The sequence below is a fragment of the Pan paniscus genome, chromosome 12, assembly GCF_029289425.2.
Source record: "Pan paniscus chromosome 12, NHGRI_mPanPan1-v2.0_pri, whole genome shotgun sequence".
NCBI classification, from domain to species: Eukaryota; Metazoa; Chordata; class Mammalia; order Primates; family Hominidae; genus Pan; species Pan paniscus.
In genome coordinates, this window is record NC_073261.2 from 32,804,345 (window position 1) to 32,827,438 (window position 23,094).

At 38.4% G+C, this 23,094-nt stretch overlaps 1 protein-coding gene across 1 annotated transcript; it reads left to right on the forward strand.

Moving 5' to 3' along the window:
• Window positions 1-7,236: 7,236 nt before the first annotated feature.
• On the forward strand, window positions 7,237-12,788 carry LOC129397218 (tripartite motif-containing protein 43). The gene is made up of 6 exons (XM_055108376.1): window positions 7,237-7,647; window positions 8,263-8,358; window positions 9,418-9,648; window positions 10,546-10,568; window positions 11,097-11,194; window positions 12,307-12,788. Exons 1-6 carry the CDS (start codon window positions 7,237-7,239, stop codon window positions 12,786-12,788), a joined length of 1,341 nt encoding a protein of 446 aa, XP_054964351.1.
• The last annotated feature ends 10,306 nt before the right edge of the window (window positions 12,789-23,094 follow it).

Sequence of the window (23,094 nt, forward strand, 5' to 3'; positions counted from 1 at the left end):
ATCTTGTTATCCTGTCTTCCTACATACTTGTGAACTGCAGTGAGATTAATTTTACTTGTATCATTTATGTATTCATTAGTTGTTCCTATGTATTCTAAGAACTCAGAAAATAGTTTTCAGATATCTTGCAATTTTATACTTGTATATCCTAAATTTTATTGAGAATATTTTATTCCATATGTTGTGCATAAATGTATTACCTTCAATTCTAAAGGTGGCACATAAATATATGCACAAGACAAAATATTCTATAATATACAACTTAGGTAATATGTTGAATAATTTGAGGGTAATATTGTGTTTTAGAATATACTAAATGCCTCTTTAGCATTTTTGGGTGAAATCTGATCAAATTTTGGGTGAAATCTGATCTGATGAAATTTCACCAAATGTTCAGTAAATAAATATTGCTTATTTATTTAGAAATTATTTTGCAGTGGTGGCTTATGATTGAGATTTTTCGAAATACTTTAAAGGAGAAAATTATGACATCAAAATGAAATAATGAGAGTAAAATCTCAGTGAAATACAGTTTCCTAAACCAATCACTTTTTTCTTTTGTACTAAATCGATCTTTCCTAAACCAATCACAATGAGCATTAAGAATGGTTTTCAGAATATTCAGGACCCATCATCTATGGTGTAAATTGGTCCCAATTTCATACTCTTAAACCTCAAGCTTTTTGGAGTAAAGTCAAAACTCAACAAAATGGAGGTTTCTTTTCTCCTTTTCTTTCTTTTCTTTTCTTTTCTCCTTCCTTCCGTCCTTCCTTCTTTTTCTTTCCTTTTGTGACAGGTATTGTTTTATTGCCCAGGCTGAAGAGCAGTGGCTCAATCTCAGTTGACTGCAACCTCAGGGTTCAAGTGATTCTTCTGCCCAGTCCCCTGAGTGACTGGGATTACAGGCGTGTGCCACTACTCCTGGCTGGTTTTTGTATTTTTAGTAGAGATGGGGTTTCCCCATATTGGTCGGGCTGGTCTCCAACCTGATCTACCAGCCTTGGCATCCCAAAGTGCTGGGATTATAGGTGTGAGCCACCATTTCTGGCCTCTCTGAGGTTCATTTTTCTATACAAAAGAAAAGGGTAGGATGTAGTGCCCTGTGAGTTATGCATGCATCTGACAATTTTACCTACAGATCTGAGAGCTCTCTTTGTGCCTCAGGTTCTATTTTTGTCTTATGCAAAATAAAGCCTATTCTACTCTAGACAGAAGTGTATCATTGAGTCACAACCTGAGTCAAATTTTGCTTTGGTCTTTGTTTCTCAGGGCATAAGATGAAGAAGTTTGAATCATACCTTTCCTAATTTCCTTCCTTCAGGAAAATGGTCTCAGACATCACACAAGCCTTCCAGAAAGAACCCATCTGCCTCTTCTGTCTGAACTAATGTGTAGACCCCATCGCCACAGGCTGCAGCCCCAGCTTCTGTAGGCCCTGTCTCTGCCTTTCCTAGGAAGAAACCAAAATTCCTACCTGCTGCCCACATGCTGGGAACTGTCACAGCAGGAGGACTTCAAAACCAATATTCTTCTGAAGAATCTAGTGTCCATTGCCAGAAAAGCCAGTCTCTGGCAATTCCTGAGCCCTAATGAACAAATGTGTGGGATCCACAGGGAGACAAAGAAGATATTTGGAGAGGCGGAAAAAGAGCCTGATTCATTTGCTGTGCTGGAACTCTCAGGAGCATGGGGCTCACACACACTGTGAGGGGCAGCTAAGGAACACTGGGTAAGTGATGGCTCTGAGAGCACTTTGAAAGCTGGAGGATAGCACAGATAAAGAGATTAGGGGAAGATGAAGAGCATGACGATTAATCTGTTCTGTACTGGATGTCGTGTAGTGCCTAGGTATCAATGATAAAATACTAAATATAATCTGAGTGTACTTTCCTTCCTGGAGCTTACATTTCACTGAGGGAGTGATGAAGTTAATAATCATTGTAATAATTTGACTACTTGATGCAGTGTTCAAGGCACTGTAAAGAGCTCAATATCAGAAGAGTTTCTGGCTATCCAAACTACAAGTTAAAAAGTCTTTTCTATAAGAAACCTATTTACCAACACTGGAAATAATAGAATAAAACACGTTAGAATTAGAAGGGCACGGTGTCAGTAGATTCCAATTCTGATGCAAGGTGCCACATTATCTGTAAATTAGCCCTGCCTATGATTTTCCTATTAAACTTGTTGCGTTACACGTTGTGGTTCTGCAGTCCAAGATCTTCCCAAATCTCTTTCATATCTCATCCCTTGATTTCTTTACCATTGGGGGTCTGAAACCTAAAATGATTTGCTTCTCTGATGTTCACATTCATAGTTCTTTTACAGGAGAAGATTATGAAGCAAATGAGATGTTTATGGGCAAAAATTCAAGAAAACCAAAGAAATTTAAATGAGGAAAGCAGGAAAACCAACCAGTGGATTGCAAGTATTAGGCCTTTTCCCTCAGATTTAGCCTCAGACAGACATGCTAGAAATGTATCCACTTATCGCTTGAATGGAAATCATCTTGGTAGGATTTGAGGAAGATTTTTCTCATGGCTTCCAATCCTGAGGGTACAATGCAGCATTGATTAATGCTCAGGGAGAGTGGTCAAGCTATGGAGTAGGAAGACCTCGTACTAAAAACTAATTTAAAAACACAGAGATCATAATACTGCAAAAAATTATGTGTGAATCAACCATAAATTCCAATGGCTCTCATGTAGGCTTTCAGATATCAATGGATAAATATTGAAGAAACGATCATTAATAACCTTTCTTCAGGTGTTTTAGGAAGTCATATAATGAATGAAAGTGGTTTGAGGAAAGAATGAATTTGGCTTTCAGTATTATTAAGAAACAATACAAATAAATGAAAGGAAGACAGGAATGATCTGTTTCATGGTTCTGTCAAGTGGGAAGACACGAGTTTATGTACTTAGCTTATTGGTAGAATACATGAGTCAGGCTAGGCTCAGTGGTTCATGTCTGTAATCCCAATACTTTGGGAAGACCACTTGAGACCAGGAGTTTCCAACCAGCCTGGCCATCAACATAGTGAGACCCTGATCTTTATTATAAAGAAAAGATGAAAGAGATAAAGAAAAGGAAATGAGTCAAAGTGAATAGAAGAGGTATAAGTGGAGGAGGATGAATTCAGAGTAAATATGTCATCTAGGAAATCCAGGTCCCTGCAGTGCTATGTGTAGCTATGGGCAGAGATGACTAGAGCTGAGTAGAGGAAGCTGCATTCAGTTCCCCATGAGAAGTAAAACAACATTTAGAGAAACTTACAACCATGATGACAGAAAGATTTTACAGCAACTTAAGGAAAGCAAAAAGACAAAATGGTTCAGAAAAAAAAAAAAACACCTAAGAAAAATCTATAAGGAGCTGATAAAAATGTGCCATAAACTAGATATGGAGCTGCTCCAGGAAAGAACCAATAACATGCCTAAAAATTTTTTGTAGTATTTGAAGTTCATACCTTAGAACAAGCTTGCCCAACCCATGGTCCGTGGGCCACGTACGGCCAAGGATGGCTTTGAATGTGGCCCAACACAAATTCCTAACCTTTCTTGAAACATGAAGAGATTTTTGTTTGTCATTTTATTAAAGCTCATCAGCTATAGTTAATCTTAGTGTATTTCATGTGTGGCCCAAGACAATTCTATTTCTAATGAGGCCCAGGGAAGCCAAAAGATTGCACACCACTGGCTTAGGTGATATTATTTATTCAACACCATAGATATGTGTGTGTGTGGGGGGTATATATATATGTATATGTGTGTATACATACATATATGTACCATATATATCATATATGTATCTCCTGCTTCTAAGAGGGAGGAACTTTTCCAAATAGTAATAACACAGGTGAAATGTAATTCTTATCCTAACCATGAACAAGCAAGCTTTTTTGGAATCTTTGAGTGGATGTAATTTTATATTCCCCTTTATCAAACACTGACCACAGGGAATATTCCCCTCTAATAAGCTTCTTTTGTAGCTTTTTTCTGAAAAACTGGACAAATGTAATGTGGGAGTCAGACAGCATGTGTCACTAAGCTGAGAGCAGTGACATATGCAGGTGACATTTGCATGTCCTGGCAGCATTGTCCAGCAAAGGCTTCCTTTCTTTGGGGATGGACCCTCCCTCCTCACCTGGAGCAGCTCCACGTCAGGCATGTGGCACATCTCCCATAGCTCTCTGTACATGTCATTTATCCTTTATAAATGTTGGGTCATTCTTACTTGACTGTCTTGCAGTTGTTGTAAAAGCCCTTTTGCTTCTCTGTCCAGTGCCTGCAGATGCAGTTGCTTCTCCTCATGAGAAATAGACGCATCTTTTGATATTGAATATTGATTATCACCTTACTTAATGACACATAGTTCTGCGGAGACATTTGGTTAAAAGGATTACATACTCTCACTCTCAACAGAAAACTTCAAATAATTATATGCTGGGTGTAATCAAGCAATCTATAAACTTTCTGCCTCACTCTTGCAAGGAGTCTTGAATATTTGTTATTTCTTTCTGTCCATCTTTTTCAATGTTCCTATTCTCTCTCCCTCTTTAAATCAAAACCTATATAAAGACTTCTAGTTTCTCTTCCTGAGATGCTTCTTCACACTTCTTACTGAGTCAATTATCTCCTCTATTAATCTCCCTTTTAGGATTTTTCCATGTCTGATTTGCCTAAATGTTAAAAAACATTTAGCCATACACCATATTATGCAGATTGATTTTTCCTTTTACTGTATTTTTACTCTATATACTATTTTATATACTATTCTATTTCTTTCCTCTTCCTCACACCCAATCTTGGTGAAATGTCTCATCTCCAGTGTCTGAAAAGGTTTATACCAACCTTCAAATTTGAACTAGAATACATATCATGCCATTTATCCAATAAACTAGAATTAATTTGGTTAGCTTGTGTGGGCTTCTCTATTTGCAATTCCTATTATATCAATTATATCAAACCCCCTCTCTACTAAAAATGCAAGAAAAAAACTAGCCAGCGACAGAGCCAGACTCCTTTCAAAAAAAAATAAATAAATAAAGATAAAACTTCTGTTCTGAAGAAACTTAATCATCTATGTTAACACCCACCTACGCCCTGTGAAATGCAACCAATTGGAAGAAAGGGGTGTGGTCTTCAGAGATTTATAAACCGACACTTCAGGAGCCAAGCTCATTCTTCTCCAGAGCCCACAGAGTAGCTTTGCAACTGGCTTTGGGGACTTCCGAAAGCTACCAGCACTGCACTGTGAGACTCTCATCCCTGAGCTGAATTCATGTGATTCGACGGCAAGCTTTGGTGAGAACATAGATATATTTCTGAGGTAAGTACACAATTTCCAGAGTAGGAGCTACTATTAGGAGCTACAAACCAAAACAAAATTTGGGGACTTTAATTTATCTGCAAACTTAGATTATTTTTAGATGGAATGATCTCATTTTCCGAGTTTTAAAAAGGCTCCATTTCTTTTTTAAAATTATTTTAAACATAATCCATAGGTTTATGGATTAAACATGGGCCACCATGTTCAGCTATTTATTTATTTGTTTATTTATTTATTTTGAGATGGAATCACGCTCTATTGCCAGGCTGGAGTGCAGCGGCGCTCTTGGCTCACTGCAACCTCCGCCTTCCAGGTTCAAACGATTCTTCAGCCTCGGCCTCCAGAGTAGCTGGAAATATAGCCGCCTGCCACCACGCCCAGCTAATTTTTGTATTTTTTTTAGTAGAGACGGGGTTTCATTATGTTGGCCAGGATGGTCTCCATCTCTTGATCTTGTGATCCGTTCACCTCGGCCTCTGAAAGTGTTGGGATTACAGGCCTGAGCCACCGCGCCCGGCCTTTTTTTTTTTTTTTTTTTTTTAATTTATATAAGTATTTTTAGAGACAGGATGATCTAGACATTTTGCCGTGTCACCAGTCTGGAGTTCCTGAGCTCAAAAAACCTGCCTGACTCGGCCTCCCAAAATGCTGGGATTACAGGCTTGAGTCACCTTCCCTGGCTTGGTTTTTATTTTTATTTGTATTTTAGCAAAACATACATTTAAAACGCTGACTTACTGTCTAGTGCCTAGTTTTTTTTTTTTTTTTTTTTTTTTTTTTTTTTTTTAGGGGGGAGACAGAGTCTTGCTCTGTCACCCAGACTGGAGTGCTGTGACTCTATCTCGGCTCACTGCAAGCTCCGCCTGCCGGGTTCACGCCATTCTCCAGCCTCCGCCTCCAGAGTAGCTGGGACTACAGGCGTCCGCCACCACTGTCGGCTAATTTTTTGTATTTTTTAGTAGAGATAGGGATTCACCATGTTAGCCAGGATGGTCTTGAGCTCGTGACATCGTGATCTGCCTGCCTCAGCCACCTCGGCCTCCCAAAGTGCTCGGATTACAGGCGTGAGCTACCGTGCCGGCCTCTAGTGCCTATTATTGCATGATACTTACTCTTTTCCTGACTGTGTGAAAGAGTAATGATAATGCTTCAATTATCATTATCTTTTTGTAAATTGAATTAATTGTCTGTCTTTTAAGGATGTTGTAATATTAACTAGTATATCCCCAAATTAACAGACTGTCCAGGAACAATAAACATGCCAGAAAGTTTTTGTTGATTAAATTAACATAGTAGCCTAGAAAAACAATGATTCTTAGCTTTACCTTGGAGAGGTAACTTACCTTGATTTGACTGTTTTTCCTTGGAGAGTAAAGGCTAGCTTTTTCTGATTTGGGTCAAAGTATGAGTTCTGCTCTAACATTTTCAAGCAATGTCCTTCTGGAAAAGTCATTATGGATGGTTGTTATAGTTAAATAAAATAATGAGAGTAGAAGAGCTTAGTTAGCTTCCCTTCTTTAAACCAATCACTGGCAATTAAGAGTGTTACTGATTTTCAGACCATTCAAGACTCAAACCTTGAGTTTAGAGGTTGATGAAACCCTTGAAGCCCAAGCAATTTGGTGGATACTAACACCTCAAAAAATCCAACATTCTTCCATGCAAGAAAGTAGAGTTTGGAAAGCTGGTCATGTGTTGATTGGAGAACAGTCACTTTTTCTAGAGGTTGATGTCTCTTTGTGCCTTAGTTTTCTGTTTTTCCTATTTCTGTCATTGCAGATTAAAGCCTATACTTCTTTAGAAAGAAAGGATATTATTCGATCACGATCTGATTCAAACTTTGCTTGGATCTTTGTCTCTCCAGGGTAGAAGCTTAAATTCCTGTGGTTTTCTTTCCTTAGGAAAATGGACTCAGACTTCTCACATGCCTTCCAGAAGGAACTCACCTGTGTCATCTGTTTGAACTACCTGGTAGACCCTGTCACCATCTGCTGTGGGCACAGCTTCTGTAGGCCCTGTCTCTGCCTTTCCTGGGAGGAAGCCCGAAGTCCTGCAAACTGCCCTGCATGCAGGGAACCATCACCGAAAATGGACTTCAAAACCAATATTCTTCTGAAGAATTTAGTGACCATTGCCAGAAAAGCCAGTCTCTGGCAATTCCTGAGCTCTGAGAAACAAATATGTGGGACCCATAGGGAAACAAAGAAGATGTTCTGTGACATGGACAAGGGTCTCCTCTGCTTGCTGTGCTCCAACTCTCAGGAGCACGGGGCTCACAAACACTATCCCATCGAAGAGGCAGCTGAGGAACACCGGGTAAGAGATAGCTCTGTGATCACCTGAAAGCTGGAGGGTGGCAGAGTTAAAGAGATTAGAAGGATGATGAGAATCACGGTGATTACTCCATTCTTTACTGAGTGCCAGGTGCTGTTCTAGGTACCAATGATGACATTTTGAATAAAATGTGCAACTCTACCTTCCTTCATGGAGCTTGCACCCAAAAAGAGACTGATTAAGTAAATGTCATTATAATTGACTCTACAGTTCAATGCTAATGACATTGAAAAGCTACCAAAACTACCAGTGCAAAGAAAGATATTTTGGAAATATATTTAATATTACTGGACAAATGAGTATGGGAGTAGCACACTACAAAATCGGGCTAGCATAGTGGGTTCTGAAGCAGGATGTTTCCCTGAACTAATTTAGCTGGGTTACAGGAAATCTTCACTCTTCAGTTCCCTAAGCTGTTCTACATTCTGAAACCTCAAACTGAAAAATATCAATTAAGGATGAGCAATGAAAAATTTTGTTTTTTTCTCCTCTCACTAATGTATTTATATATTAGATCCCTTGCCTGCGTATACCACTCAGATGGTGGAATCTTTGGCATTTGACTTTCTGTTGTTCAACCTTGTAATTCTTTTGCAGGAGAAACTCTTAAAGCAAATGAGGATTTTATGGAAAAAGATTCAAGAAAATCAGAGAAATCTATATGAGGAGGGAAGAACAGCCTTCCTCTGGAGGGTAAGTATGAGACCGTGAGTCCTCCTGACCAGCTTGAGACAGGCATGCTGACATTTATATTAGCAACTTGAGTTGAAATTCTCATATGCCAGATTTTGTCATGTGTTTATTCATAGGCTGGAAAACAACCAGACTGTTCAATATAACGATTGTTCAGGTTTTCTGTAAATGCTTTTCAGATAAGTAAAAAATAAACATAAATTCTGAAGGGCAAGTATGTGCTTAAAATTAATAAGTACTTCAGACAGAGTTTTCTGTATAAAATTAATTATGAAATGTTGATTAAATAGTATATTATTGAGAAATAAAGGCATTTATTGGTGAATATGATATTGTCCAGGGGGAAGAAATCGGGTGGGAACAGTAATTTAAGAAATGTGCCTGTGCTGGTGAAATCTGGTAGCAAAGGACCCACACGATGCCAGTCCAAGTAGGAGAAAATACAACATGAGGAAAAGCTGAGGAGAAGGGATAAAAAATGACTGGGGCAGTGAGAGGATAAATATGTCATTATTGAGAAGAGAAACACAATGGAATGGGGATTAATGTTCTTAGAATGGCAGTGCAATACAGAGTCTATGGATTTGACAGAAGAAAGATAGGAGACAGAAAAGAGGTAGTCGGTTTGAGAGATGGGGGTTAAATTTTTTACTAAGATCCTTTTTGTGTGATGGCTTCTGATCCTGATTATAATATACTAAAAACATTTCTACTAAGAGTGATTGTTCAGGCTGTGAAGTACAGAGATTTGAAACAACAACCTAACTGAATAACAAAGATTATGTGTATTATCCATGACAATGTAACAATCAATCATAAATTTTAGTTGTTTTCTAATTGTATTTCCGATTTGATTTAAACATTTAAACCTAAAGGGCTTTTTTGCAGGTGTTTGGGAATTGATGAATTACATAAATTTTGAAGGAAGGTCTTGCTTAACTCATTATCCTGTTTGTAAAGGATGGAAAATAAAAGAAGGAATGAGGAGGATGAAGTTGTGGGCTCTGTGAGGTGGAAGTAGGCCTGGGTATATAACCTACAAAATTCATATCCCTACAGGGCGATGTGGTTTTACGGGCACAGATGATCAGGAATGAGTATAGGAAGCTGCATCCGGTTCTCCATAAGGAAGAAAAACAACATTTAGAGAGACTGAACAAGGAATACCAAGAGATTTTTCAGCAACTCCAGAGAAGTTGGGTCAAAATGGATCAAAAGAGTAAACACTTGAAAGAAATGTATCAGGAACTAATGGAAATGTGTCATAAACCAGATGTGGAGCTGCTCCAGGTAAGAATGGAGGATGCCCCTTGAGACACTTTGTGTTAGCTGACCTTTACATCTTTGCCTTCCATTGGGTACCAAAGACATTATTTCCTCATCTCCTGCACTGACGGTGAGAGTCATTCCCACCGGTTATAGAGATAAACTATAACTCCTACCCTAATCATGGAAATAAAGCTTTATGGAATTGTGCAACTAGATTTCCATACAACATTTTCTACCACAAGCTTCCTCCTCCAGCACATTTCATTAAAACTCTGGAAGAAAAAATTTCATGCTTGATTTGAGCCACATTACACTTTGGGGACTAGCCCTGAAAAAGACCACATTGTAGACAGCTGCAGCAATGCGCAGTCACTACTCACACCTTTCTCTCTCACTCAAATTTAGGGTCCTTAATTTATCAGAAATTCATGTTGTCAATAGGTCTTACTGGTATAATTGTTAGAGATAAGAACACATTTTAAAAGAGTTGCAGTGATAGTATGTGGTAATTCTAAAGTTTTGAAAACCTAAAGACCAGATAGGCAGAATAGCAACTTTTTTGTGTGTTTATTTTGAGACAGAGTCTTCTTCTGTCACCCAGACTGAAGTCCAATGGCCCAATCTCAGCTCACTGCAACTTCTGCCTCCTTGGTTCAAGCAATTCTCCTGCCTCAGCCTCCCTAGTAGCTGGGACTAAAGGCATGAACCACCACACCCCACTATTTTTTTGTGTGTGTGTATTTTTAGTAGAGACGGGGATTTGCCATGTTGTCCAGGCTAGTCTGGAACTCCTGACCTCAGGTGTTCCACCCACCTTGGCCTCCCAAAGTGCTGGGATTACAGGTGTGAACCACCTCACCCAACAAGAATGACAACTTTCTAAAGAAGTCATTTTTTTTTCTCTCTCTCTCTCTACAGGATTTGGGAGACATCGTGGCAAGGTATGTTTTTGGCCATCAGTGCAAACTGGAGCACAAGGCATGCTATGAAAAACATCAAGCTGTTTCCAACAAAGTGAAAACATAATTTACTAACACCATAATGTGTCAGTGTGATTGTGTGTGTATGTGTGTGTAGTCATGTGTTGATGTGGTATGATGAATGTCACCTATGCCTTTTATCAGACATTAATCTTTTCTTACTTTCCCATGTGACTCAGGGGTTTATGTTTTGAAGAGTGCAATGCAGAGTTTGCTAGAATACAGTTGCCTCTTTTTGCGATTCAGAATCATAATTAGAGATAAACTATTTGGTGGCAGATAGGGAGAGAGGCATTTATCTTTCAGTGGCAGTAGGTTAGAAATGGAGTGAATAGTTAGAAAGATTCCCTAAGAGCCACAAACCCATCCTAGCGTTGTGGAGGTACATTACGGTATCAGAAGTGGGTTTGAATGAAGCATTTTCTGTTGGAATCTGTTTCTTAAACACAGACATCAGAAAGTTAACCAACTCAACCTACTTCCTTGCAGGAGTGAGTCCGTGCTGCTGCACATGCCCCAGCCTGTGAATCCAGAGCTCACTGCAGGACCCATCACTGGACTGGTGTACAGGCTCAACCGCTTCCGAGGTGAGTGTGGCCCTGTTGGTGGGATCCACATGCAATGCCTTCAATTATGGTTTTCTATGGGCAGCTTTCCCAGTGTAATGATCTTTCATCTAAAAGAAGAGAATAGCCTGTGAATAGGTATTTATATTTATAGTTTCACTATCATCAAACAGACAAAACGAAATAAAAGCTGGTGAAATGTAATAGGAATCAGCCATATAACAAATTTCTTAGAAAAATAAAACATGCAGAAGGGCTCTTTAGGACTTTAGGAACCATTCTCTGATACAATTTCATGTATATAATTATTACATGAAGTATACAGAACTGAATTCAGGACATTTCAATTTCAAATTCAGTGCAGTTAACGACTGATTTGAGTGACAGCGTTTTTTTTAAAAAAATACATTTTTAGGTGAAATTTCATAGCATTTATAATTTTAATCATGTTTTTAATCAATTAAAGCATACATGAGTAACTTATATAACAATGCAAAAACCGAGAATCTGTCAACAATAGGAACATGATTTGGTGGTTGATGAGGTCTTAGATAGAACTCCAGGATAGATCATGACAAATCCAGCAGAATAAAAGAAGTCTGTGCCTGAATCTGGCATGAAAGTCAGATAATTTTTGCAAGGAATCAGCACTTTTCAGAAGGCAGATTCAGATTTTCTCTTTAAGTATGAATTTGCTAGCTTAAGTGGCAGATCATAATATTTCTGGAAAGTGATAACTTTTTTATTTGGGACTAAGAATGGCTGCCCACCTCATCTCCTGTCCAAAGCCTCCTGCTCTGCCCTGACGGAGAAGAGACAATGAAGGTTAATTTTATGGCTATGGACTTGGCTGCAGTGCAGGAGCTTCCAGTTTCTCAGTTGTTATGAAAGGTCGCTAACGAGACATAGACATGACCTTCCTCCCCTTTATACTTTTTGAGTTTATGGAAATTGTGATCATCCTAGTTTAGCCATTTACTTGTGCAGATCTCCTAACACCCTTTGATTCCAACATTTTTCCAGACAGAAGTTTCTTTCTAATCTTGACCTGTGTTTTCTAGTGAGAATCTTTCTTATCTGAACATAAGAATTTATAAACTGATTTTCACTGGAACATTCTCTTTTTTCTACAGTGGACATTTCCTTCCATTTTGAAGTAACCAATCACAATATCAGGCTCTTTGAGGATGTGAGAAGTTGGATGTTTAGACGTGGACCTTTGAATTCTGACAGATCTGACTATTTTGCTGCATGGGGAGCCAGGGTCTTCTCCTTTGGGAAACACTACTGGGAGCTGGATGTGGACAACTCTTGTGACTGGGCTCTGGGAGTCTGTAACGACTCCTGGATAAGGAAGAATAGCACAATGGTTAACTCTGAGGACATATTTCTTCTTTTGTGTCTGAAGGTGGATAATCATTTCAATCTCTTGACCACCTCCCCAGTGTTTCCTCACTATATAGAGAAACCTCTGGGCCGGGTTGGTGTGTTTCTTGATTTTGAAAGTGGAAGTGTGAGTTTTTTGAATGTCACCAAGAGTTCCCTCATATGGAGTTACCCAGCTGGCTCCTTAAATTTTCCTGTCAGGCCTTTCTTTTATACTGGCCACAGATGATCAGGATTAAGAAAACTTACTGTTTGGGAACTCCATATACAAGGGAGCTCTTCACTGTTGATACAAAGAAATCATACTGTTCAGGCTTTTTGGTACTTTAGTGTCACTTCATTTTATTGCTATTAAATAGAAAATTTGTAAAAGGCAAAACTTTTTGTACATTTTCTTACAATTAAAATAATCTCTTATGGCCCATTACCTAAAATACGTATTGTGATTTTCAAGTGTTTGTGAATTTATTGGATGGAATTCTGGAAATATGTGGGTGTGTGATTCCAAGTTGATCTCATTCAGGAACAACTTTTGTACATCATGGACAGACGGGGTTTTGTACAATGCACTTGTAAGTGTGAGAGTTCCCTCCTATTAATACAGTAAATTCTACACCTCATCACTTAGGGGGAATAAATTTATTTTACACAGAAGTTTTCACTGAATCTTTGGGCTAGAACAGGAATTTAACAGTCATGCATCCTATGGCAACAAAATACATTCTGAGAAATGCATTGTTAGGCGATTTCATCATTGTGTGAATATCAGAACACACTACAAAAACCTAGATAGTATATTCATCTACAGACATAGGCTAATGGTACAGCCTATTGCTTTTCTGAGAATTTGCTAGCAATGTCTGAGCAAGAACCAAAAGGGTTTAACCCACATTGAATTCTGCAGCTGTTTAATAAAGCAAACAGCATCACCCAGGGAATAATAGACAGATGTGCAGACTGTCTGCTTTAAAATGTGTTTATATTTCCAATTCACACAGACTGTGAATTCTCACTGATAAACTAGAGACCAGACATAACCATCACCTCATGTTACATTGGAAACATATTAGTATCAGGTAAAAAAAGAAAATAAACAAACCAACTAACTAAATTAAACCACAACAAAAAACAAAACAAACAAAACCTAGTTCTGTTGAAAACCCAGTTTATAGTGAGTCCATTGAGTCTGTCTAGCCACCAGATGGTCATTTTCATGATCACTGATTAAATAATGGAAACATTCTACTTCCAGTCCAGCAGATGATCCTGGCTGATGTCTGAGGTTCCTTGCTTGGGGCTGTTACCTAGAATATATTCAAACGGCCTTTCCAGGTAGCTCCCTGGGCTTGCTCACAGCATGGTAGATAATTTTCCACACTGAAGAGTCCCGTAGAGTCAGGAGAATTGTATACTACCATTATTCTACAGAGTAAAACATCAGCTGTAGCCACAACCCTACACAAAGTAAAGGGACTAGAACACACACACAGCAGTAGCAGTCTTGAAGTTACATCATAGAAAAACAATGTGGGATGGAATATATATTTTAGCACTCTTTTAGAGAGAGTGGGGGACGAATATAACCTACTACACCTACTCTTCCTAAGAAGTGGACACTGAGGATCTATATCCAGAGACTGGGGGACCTGTAAAACATGAGATCCAACGAGCCCCTTATAGAAACACCATTCAAGTTCCAGATTCCTGGAAAAGGGCAATTGACAATTGACCAGGTAAATATTCTTTTGGAAATTTTCTTCAAGATTTGGTACCAACTGGACAATCATTATGAACACAGCACAGCAAAATCACTGAGGAAGATGCGCATGACACTGGAGTTGAGGGGGGGAAGGGGTGGTCCATCTCCTTCAAGATGACCAGGGACAGACACAGTAATTCTACATCAGTGAGATGAAAAAGGTCAGGGCATCCTTGTCAGGAACCGCCTTCTGATGTCTATACGCGGCTGCAAACTATTCATGTAGGCCTTCTGAATGCCTTGTACTTCCCAAGATTTCTTGATGTTAAGAGCCACTGACTGGGGTTCATAGTACGTAGAATACCTTCAGCATAGAGGGTGACAAAGTCTTTCCCTCAAAAGCCAGAAATTCAGAAACCTGTAGCCAAGTCATCCACTGGACCTTACCAGTAAGTGTGGGCTGAAGAGACAGACACTGGCTTTAACCTCAGATAAAAGCTGTTCCATTCTCATTGCCTCGTAGCCTCTCATACTCAGAAGGAAAGGTGAGGCTCAGCCCTGTGACTGTTCATTCTTCCAGACTGTGAAAGTTTTTGATGCTGACTCAGAGAAATGTCCTCTGTTTACTAAAATACAATATCTATTAACATTCTGCTGCAAAGGAGATAGGCCCTGTCTTGTCGCAGTCCTCTCAACCTGTGCCCATATGTTCCACTCCTCTGGCCCTTACTGAACCATGATGCCTGCCAGAATCACTCTGAAATTCTTCTGTCCCTCTGTCAGTCTTCTGGCCCAGTTCTCAGAACGCAGGTCCCTGTCTGTCCGCTTTGCAATGATCTGTCCATGCCCTTCAAATTCACAACATAAGAAGAGTTGATCATTAAAATATCCCAGAATGGGAAATAGGGGTTCCCTGTTCTGTCTGAGACCAGCAATGCAGATGCAGGATTCTAAGGGAGGAGGAGAAAGCAAAAGTTGGTGCCCTTGATACTGCTCAGTCACATCCTTGTGACATCTAAAAGGGTAAAAGGTATTCAGGGTTAAATAATTGGAACAGAAGGAGGACAGTCAAGTTCAGGCATATATGGAGAAAGAGAGCTTCTGTCAGTGCCTGACACCAAGTAAAACTCTTTCTTTAATGGAATGCACCCATAAATGTGTCAGAAAAATAACCCTTGGTGAGGAAAACCAAAGTTGTAGAGAACAAGGGATAAAGAAGACAGCAAGCAACATTTCCTGCAGATTTCAAAATAATTCTTGAGTGCTTACATTTCCTGGAATTGCCATGAGGCTACTGTGTATTATCACCCACTATGAAAAAGTCAGCTGAGAGTAATATGGTATCATGGTTAAGAGCAATGTCTTGAAGCTAAATTGCCTGGGTTTGATTCCCAAACTCACTGCTCATAAGCCTCCTTCCCAGAACAAAGTGCCCTTCTCAAAGCCTTGTGTGTGGGTGTGGGGTGTATGGGTGTCTTAGGCATATTTTTATATAATATAGTATTCGTATATTCACAGTAATTGTGTGTGTGTGTTTGTGTGTGTGTGTGTGTGTGTGTGTACATATATATATATATATATATATATATGTGCTGGGATTATAGGTGTCAGCCAATGCGTCTGGCTTATTCTCACTTTTAACTATTGTCTTAGAAGCATGCATGATTCAATTTGTTTTTCAGTTCATGAATATATCTAATGGTTTAGAGAGTTATTTTTTAACTGAACTGTCATGTTTTGCTGATAATGCAATTATGATATCTTTATTTCTATTCAACCCTCACATTATTTACTTCTTTTTCTTGTCTAGTTGCATTGAAAAGGAGATCAAGCAAGGTGTTGAACACAAGTGATGATAACAGGATTTATATCTCATTCCCATTCCTGGGTAGAAGCTTTCAAATTCTCCATTAAATATGGTACTGGCTCTAAGTTATTACATTCTTATTAGAGAAAGTTCATGGCTATTTGTTTTTGATAGTGCTTTCAAAATCATAAATGACCATTTCATTGTATCAAATATTTTCTTCCTCTTTTTACAGGAACAATGATATGTATTTCATCCTGTTCATGTCGTGATTACTTATTTCATTTTCTGATGTTACATTAGTCAACCTTTCTAGAATAAGCTCCACTTGGAGATGATATGAGTTTATCTCTCACAAGATTTGATTAGCTAGCTTTTTTGAATTGTTGCACCTATATTTATTTTAGAGTCTGTACTGCAATTTGCATTTCTTGTAACACACTTATCAGGATCGAATATCAAAATTATATGTTGGAGCTTGGCACAGCAGCTAGAGCCTGTCATCACAGCCCTTTGGGAGGCCAAGACAGGAGGATCACTCGAGCCTAGAAGTTCTGGGCTTCAGTGAGCTATGATCTTGCCATCGCACTTCAGCTTGGGCAACAGAGAGAGAAGCTGTTTACAAAAAGTAAAAGAAAACACAACAGAAAACCAAAGTTACAAGTTGGGAAGTATTACTGCTTTTTTCTGTTCTCTAGAAGGGTTTGTCTAAAAGTGTGTGATTTTTTTTTCTTAAATGTTGTGAATATTTCACTGAAAAAGATCACCAGGATTTTCACTGGGAGAAGTTTTGTTTTTTAAATAATAGGGTAAATTTTTAGAATCTAAATCATATCTTAGATTTGTCTATGGTTTCTTCTGTTGGTTTTTGTCAGATGTGTTTTTCAGGGAAATTTCTCATTTCATCTAAATCATCAAGTGTATGAGCATAAAAGTCATCTTAAAATCTTCTTATTAACATATTAATTTGTGGATGACCTAAGTGTTGGCCTATTTATTTTTGATTTGAACTCCTCTTCTCCATTTTTAATTGAATCTCACTAAGAATTTATCAATTTAATTGATCTATTTAAAGAGCCTACTTTTGGTGGGTGTGGTGGCTCACACCTGTAATCCCAGCACTTTGGGAGGCCGAGGTGGGTGGATTATTTGAGGTTAGGAGTTTGAGACCAGCCCAGCCAACATGGTGAAACCCCAGCTCTACTAAAAATACAAAAATTAGTCAAGCGTGATGGCATGTGCTTGTAATCCCAGCTACTCGGGTGACTAAGGAAGGAGAATCACTTGAACCTGGGTGGCCGAGGTTGCAAGGAGCCGAGATCGCACCACTGCACTCCAGCCTGGGTGACAGAGCGAGACTCTGTCTCAAACAAACAAACAAAAAGCCTACTTCATTGATTTTATCTACTGTATGCTTTTTAATCAATATTCTACAATTTTTTTTTTTACATTTTGGCATGAATTTACTTTTGTTTATCTGGCTCTTTGGGATAGACCTTTATTTCTAAATAACAGATGAATATAATGCTATACATTTTCTTCTTAACATTGTTTTAATTAAATCTCAGAAGTTTTGTTTCTATATATCTTGAATATTATCCCATGAAAAATATATTCATTGCTTTTCTTTAATTCACGCATTTACAGAGACACTGTAAAAGAAAGAGAAGAAAATACTTTTTTAAACCTTTATTTTAAGTATAGCAATACATGCGCAGGTTTGTTACATGGGTAATCTTGTGTCATCAGGGTTTGTTGTATAGATTATTTTATCAACCAGGTCTCAAGCCTAGCACCCATTAGTTATTTTTCCTGATCCTCTCCCTCTTCTAACCCCCCACCCTCCTATAGGTCCCAGCGTGTGTTGTTCCCCTCTATGTGTCCACATGTTCTCATCATTTAGCTCCCACTTATAAGTGAGAACATGCACTATTTGGTTTTCTGTTCCTGTGTTAGTTTGCTAAAGATAATAGCCTCCAGCTCCTTCCCTGTCCCTGCAAAAGACATGATCTAATAATTTTTTATGGCTGCATAGTGGGAATACATTTTCTAGTTACATTATAAAACAATAAGAAACAACTGAAATTAATTTTAATAAAAATTGTTAACCAAATATATCCAATATGTTTCGACACGATTAACATTACAAACGTTAGTAAGATATTTTGTATTGTTACTTTTTTGTTTGTCTGTTTTGAGACAGCATCTTCCTCTGTCACCCAGGCTGGCATCAGAGATGGGCATTCCAGCTAACTGCAGCCTCAACACCCTGTGCTCCAGCAATCCTCCCACCTCAGCCTCCCCAGTAGCTGGGACTACAGGTGCTTGCCACAACACCCGGGTAAATTTTTTTTTCTGTAATGATGAGGTTTCACAGTGTTGACCAGGCTGGTCTCAAACTTCTTGAATCATGAAACGTCCCACTGCAGCCTTCCAATGGCTGGTATTACAGGCAGGATCAACTGCACTCTGCTTTCTTACCTTTTGTGCTAAATTTTTGAAATTATGCACTAGAAGATCTGAAGTAAGAGAAGTGTTAAAAAAGATGAGGCCCCCAAATTGCAAGAACCACAGAGAGTAATAAACTGTGGTCCAAGGGTAATCAGACAGATTTAAACTCATATACAGAAAAACCAATCTAAAAGGAAAATAAACATTGATTATAAAGCAAGATTCTTGACTTTGTGATTGCAGACTTTGTGATTAGCAGTTTTCTATAATGGTAAAATCCAGGTCAGGCCATGAAAGTGGAGGCAGAGATACAATAAAGGAGAAGTTCTTTCAACCAGACCTCACAATCTAGTAGAAGTAACAGACACACTAGTAAAGCAATAATCCCAGTACAACATGGAAACTGACACAAATATCTATCTATTGGACATAGAGAATCAAAGATCAAATCGTTTGCATGAGTCTTGAAGAATGAATGGAAATTTTCCGGGTGAATAAACAGTAACAGTTGTCCAGGTTCAGAAAAATGCCTGCATAAGGGAGAATTTGCTGTCTAAGGTGGTTTTCAATACCTGTGATTCTCGGCAGATGAGCAATGCTTTGATGGTCCAGAAAAATCGAGGGGTTAAAAGTGTATTTGTGGAATGCAACTTTTTATAAATCCAAAAAGTAACTTTAAAAGGAGACTGTGGATGGATTTCTGAATCACAAGTAAGGGAAACTCTGTCAGAGAGGACTTCCAACTGGACAATTTCAAATGAAGAATCCTTAGCTCATTTGAAATACCAAGGTCTTAGAAAAAGAGAACAGACGCCATGGACTGGAGGCGAGAGTTTGAGTTTTAAACAGGGTGGTCAGAAAATGCCTCAATGAAAAATTCATATTGAGACAACGTCTTGAAGAGGAAGGCAAACACAAGTGGGTGTGTGTGTGTTTTGTGTGTGTGTGTGTGTGTGTGTGTATACTTAGAGAGAGAAAGAGAGGGAGAGAGAATTCTAGGTGAAGAAAGCAACATGTGCAGTAATATTGAGTTTGTGTTTATTTTGAGGGCTGAGGAACCACAAAGAAGTCTATGTTTTATGTTAAAGTCAGTATGAAAAACAATGGAAAGAAATGAGATTAGAGAGACAAAGAAGGCCAGATCATAAATGAAGCCTTATTAGCATAGGTTTTGCTTGGTGAAATGCATTGAGTTGAGCATGCTAGTCTGAGGCTATTTCACACATAATGAATTGAATTAACTTGCCCCAAATTTCAGAAATGAAAATAATTATTCCCTTTCTAGTCAATATAGCTCTAGAGTCTAACTATTAAGCCCGAACTGTCTTACTTTTCTATAAATATGAGTTGGAAATGAGGAATCCAATTTGTTTTTCTTCTTTATGACTATCTTAGAAAAAACACTTTATCACGAATAAAGTGAATATATTTGGTTAGATGCATCTATGTTGGTTGATCTTCATGCAGAAAAGAAAAAAGAGTAAAATGTCGTATAGTCTGAGAATTGGCAAGACTAACAGTGAAAATATGGGATGTTCAAGAGACAAAGAGGAATCAGTGAGATTCAATAGGAGATGAGTACGTCGGTTTTGTTTTTGACTAACCCATTGTTACTGCAGGATCATGTGAATTTAAAGATAGAGGCAATCAGAGCTGAATATCAGAAGATGCCTGCATTTCTCCATGAAGAACAGCAACATCACTTGGAGATGCTTCAAAAGGAGGACGAAGACAATTTTTAGCAACTCCATAAAAGCGATGCCAGAATGGCCCATGAGAGGGAGATTTTAAAAGGAATGTATGAGGAGCTGAAGGAAAAGTCCCATAAACCAGATGTGGAGCTAATCCAGGTACTGACTGACCATGGGGTATCAGGATGTGGAACATTCATGTGCACAGGTGTTTTTCCTCTTTCCTGAAATGCCTTCTTCCCTGTATTTCCACGACTTCTTTCCAGAAACACATTTCCATAACTCATGCTACTTTGTGGGTAGAGTGTAGCCCCTCTCAGGGATTTTACCAGAAAAAAGGTCCCTCTTACTTTATCCACCAGCAACAAAACTGTGTGGAATGGTCAAGGTAACAGCCCTAATAAATATTCCCCATCTATGGTCAATAATATATTTGGCTTTTTGAACATTTATAAAATAGTGAGCAATTCATTTACATTAGGTCAGTTTGGAGACATGGCAAGACTGGGAGTTTGGGGAATCTAAATATTATTTTTCATCCACTCACTTTTATAATAGGGCCTAGGGAAGATGACTGGATAGGTTCTTCATGGTTACTGCAGAAGATAGACTCTGGGCCTTTTCTCCCTTCACTTGTATAAAGAATGTCTTCAAGACTCTGACTTCACTAGGACATTAATTCATAACAATATGATAGACTAGGTTTTTCATTAGAGAAGAAATATAAAATGCTTTCCAGAAGGGAAAATGGCAGGAAAATAATATTTTCAGAAACTGCCTCCAGATCTCACACTGAACTTAGTGGAAGATTCATCTTGTAGAAAGCACAAACCCTTTCTATTTTTTTTAACAGGTCTTTGGAGACATATTACACAGGTGCACGTGTACCTGGATTTTAGCAGGTGTTCTTTCAGTTTCCACAAATATCAAACAGGATCTACTAAAGCAAAGGCATACATGATCAAGATATTAATATTACTTTTTCCTGGTTCTACTTTCGCTCCCCCACCTTATGTAGTCATCTATTATGTCACCATACTCAGTGATTTTACTGGACAGATGCAAAGAAAGTATTGGGAAAAAAAAAAGGAGAAGAAGCAAACACCAATACATAAATAAACAAAAGAAGAATGAAAGAAAACAAGCATCTCAATTTCTGATTTTTTTATACCTCCAAATCCTGGATAGGTGAAAGATAAAGTGTTGTTTCCTAGATGGTGGGAAAATCACCAGGGGAAGCAGCAGGAGAGAGAAGGGGAAACTATTTTAGAAGTGAGAAAGTGTTGATGATTTGTTGTTTACATTATATATATATATATACACACACACACATATATACACACACATACACATATATATAATCAGTTGATGCTCTGAAAAATAGATTAAACAAACTGTAAAGTGTTAGAAGCCTGTAAGCCTCTAGAGAATTCTGGCACTAAAGAAGAAGAGCACACAGACAGGCACCAGCAGATGCTGGCAGCCATTAATGGTAGAATGACATGGAAATCAGCTGAGAGCTCTTGGAGGCAAGCCCTGCTGCTGAGACGTTTTACTGCAGGGGAACACCACCTTCCCACTCCATCCCCCTTCTGGCACACCATTTATCTGCTGAAAGCTGCTTTCACCAACCAATAAATCTTGCACTCATTCTCCAAGCCCACATATGATCCGAGTTCTCTGGTACACTCAGGCAACAACCCCAGGATACAGAAAGCCCTCTGTCCTTGCAAAAAGGCAGAGGGTCTAATTGAGCTGGTGAACATCAGCCAGCTGTGGAAAGGTAAGCTAAAAGAGCACAATGAAACACAAGCCCACTGGTGCTTTTCTTTTCTAATAGTATAAAATCTAAAACTTAAAGAAATGTCACTTTTATTTACAACTATACTCCAGGAAATAATAACAATCAGTTAACATAATGTCTAGGACATAATGGAAATGTAACAAATATTTGAATCATTAAATTTAAAAATGCATAAGAGAGATTTGAAAACTTTGATGTTAAAGATAGGAGCATTAATTTAATGGTTTGCGTTTTTTAGGATTTTAGGTTGATGTGAAAACCAATTAAATTCTAGAAGTTTATTTTAAACCTCATCCATTTTTCATTTTTTTAGAAAGATTCCTATGTTTGTTGGGATGCAGGGAGTATAGAGAGTGTATTAGCACAGAAGCCTAATGTGTGGGTGTGTGATAAAGTCATGGCAGTTATTCATTATTTATTTTATTTTATATATATATATATTTGGATAGAGAGATAGACCGAATTTTTAAAATGGAGATAGGGTCTCACTATGTTCCCCAGGCTGAACTCATACTCCTGGGCTCAAGGGATGCTCCTCCCTCAGCCTATGGAGTAGTCAGGAATATAGGAGCTGGCCACCATGCCTGGCAGTTTGTTTCATTTTAATTTAATTTGAGGTCATCCCCCAGACCATAAGAGAAGAGATGGGAGAATAGAAGAACAAAATGTAGACATATACTCCCTTCTTTCTATTCTCATTTCACCATCATACAATATCCCCTTGGTTTTTGTTTTAATAATTGTTCTGCCACAGTTAATTACACATTCACTAGTGTGTTTCCACTATCAAATGTACTTCTTCAGTATACTGTGGAAATTAACAAATGCTTGTTAACAGAAAAAAAAACAAAATCTGAAGCTTGGTCAACATCACTGTCTTCCATACCTGGGAAGACAGCAGCAAGATTTATTTTAAATAACAAAAAGAACAATGCTTCCACAGTGTGGTAAGGGACCCTACTAGGTTGCGCCTGCTGGCGCAGGTGGCCTGCTTTTATTCCTTCTCTGGCCACACCCACATCCTGCTGATTGGTCCATTTTGCAGAGAGCTGATTGGTCCATTTTACAGAGTTGATTGGTCTA

Excerpts from the sequence above, each read along its gene's own strand:
- LOC129397218 (XM_055108376.1), top strand. The coding sequence starts at position 7,237 with ATGGACTCAGACTTCTCACATGCCTTCCAGAAGGAACTCACCTGTGTC. Across the intron at positions 7,648-8,262 it reads AGGCAGCTGAGGAACACCGG|GAGAAACTCTTAAAGCAAAT; the intron begins GTAAGAGATAGC and ends ATTCTTTTGCAG. Across the intron at positions 11,195-12,306 it reads CAGGCTCAACCGCTTCCGAG|TGGACATTTCCTTCCATTTT; the intron begins GTGAGTGTGGCC and ends TTTTTTCTACAG.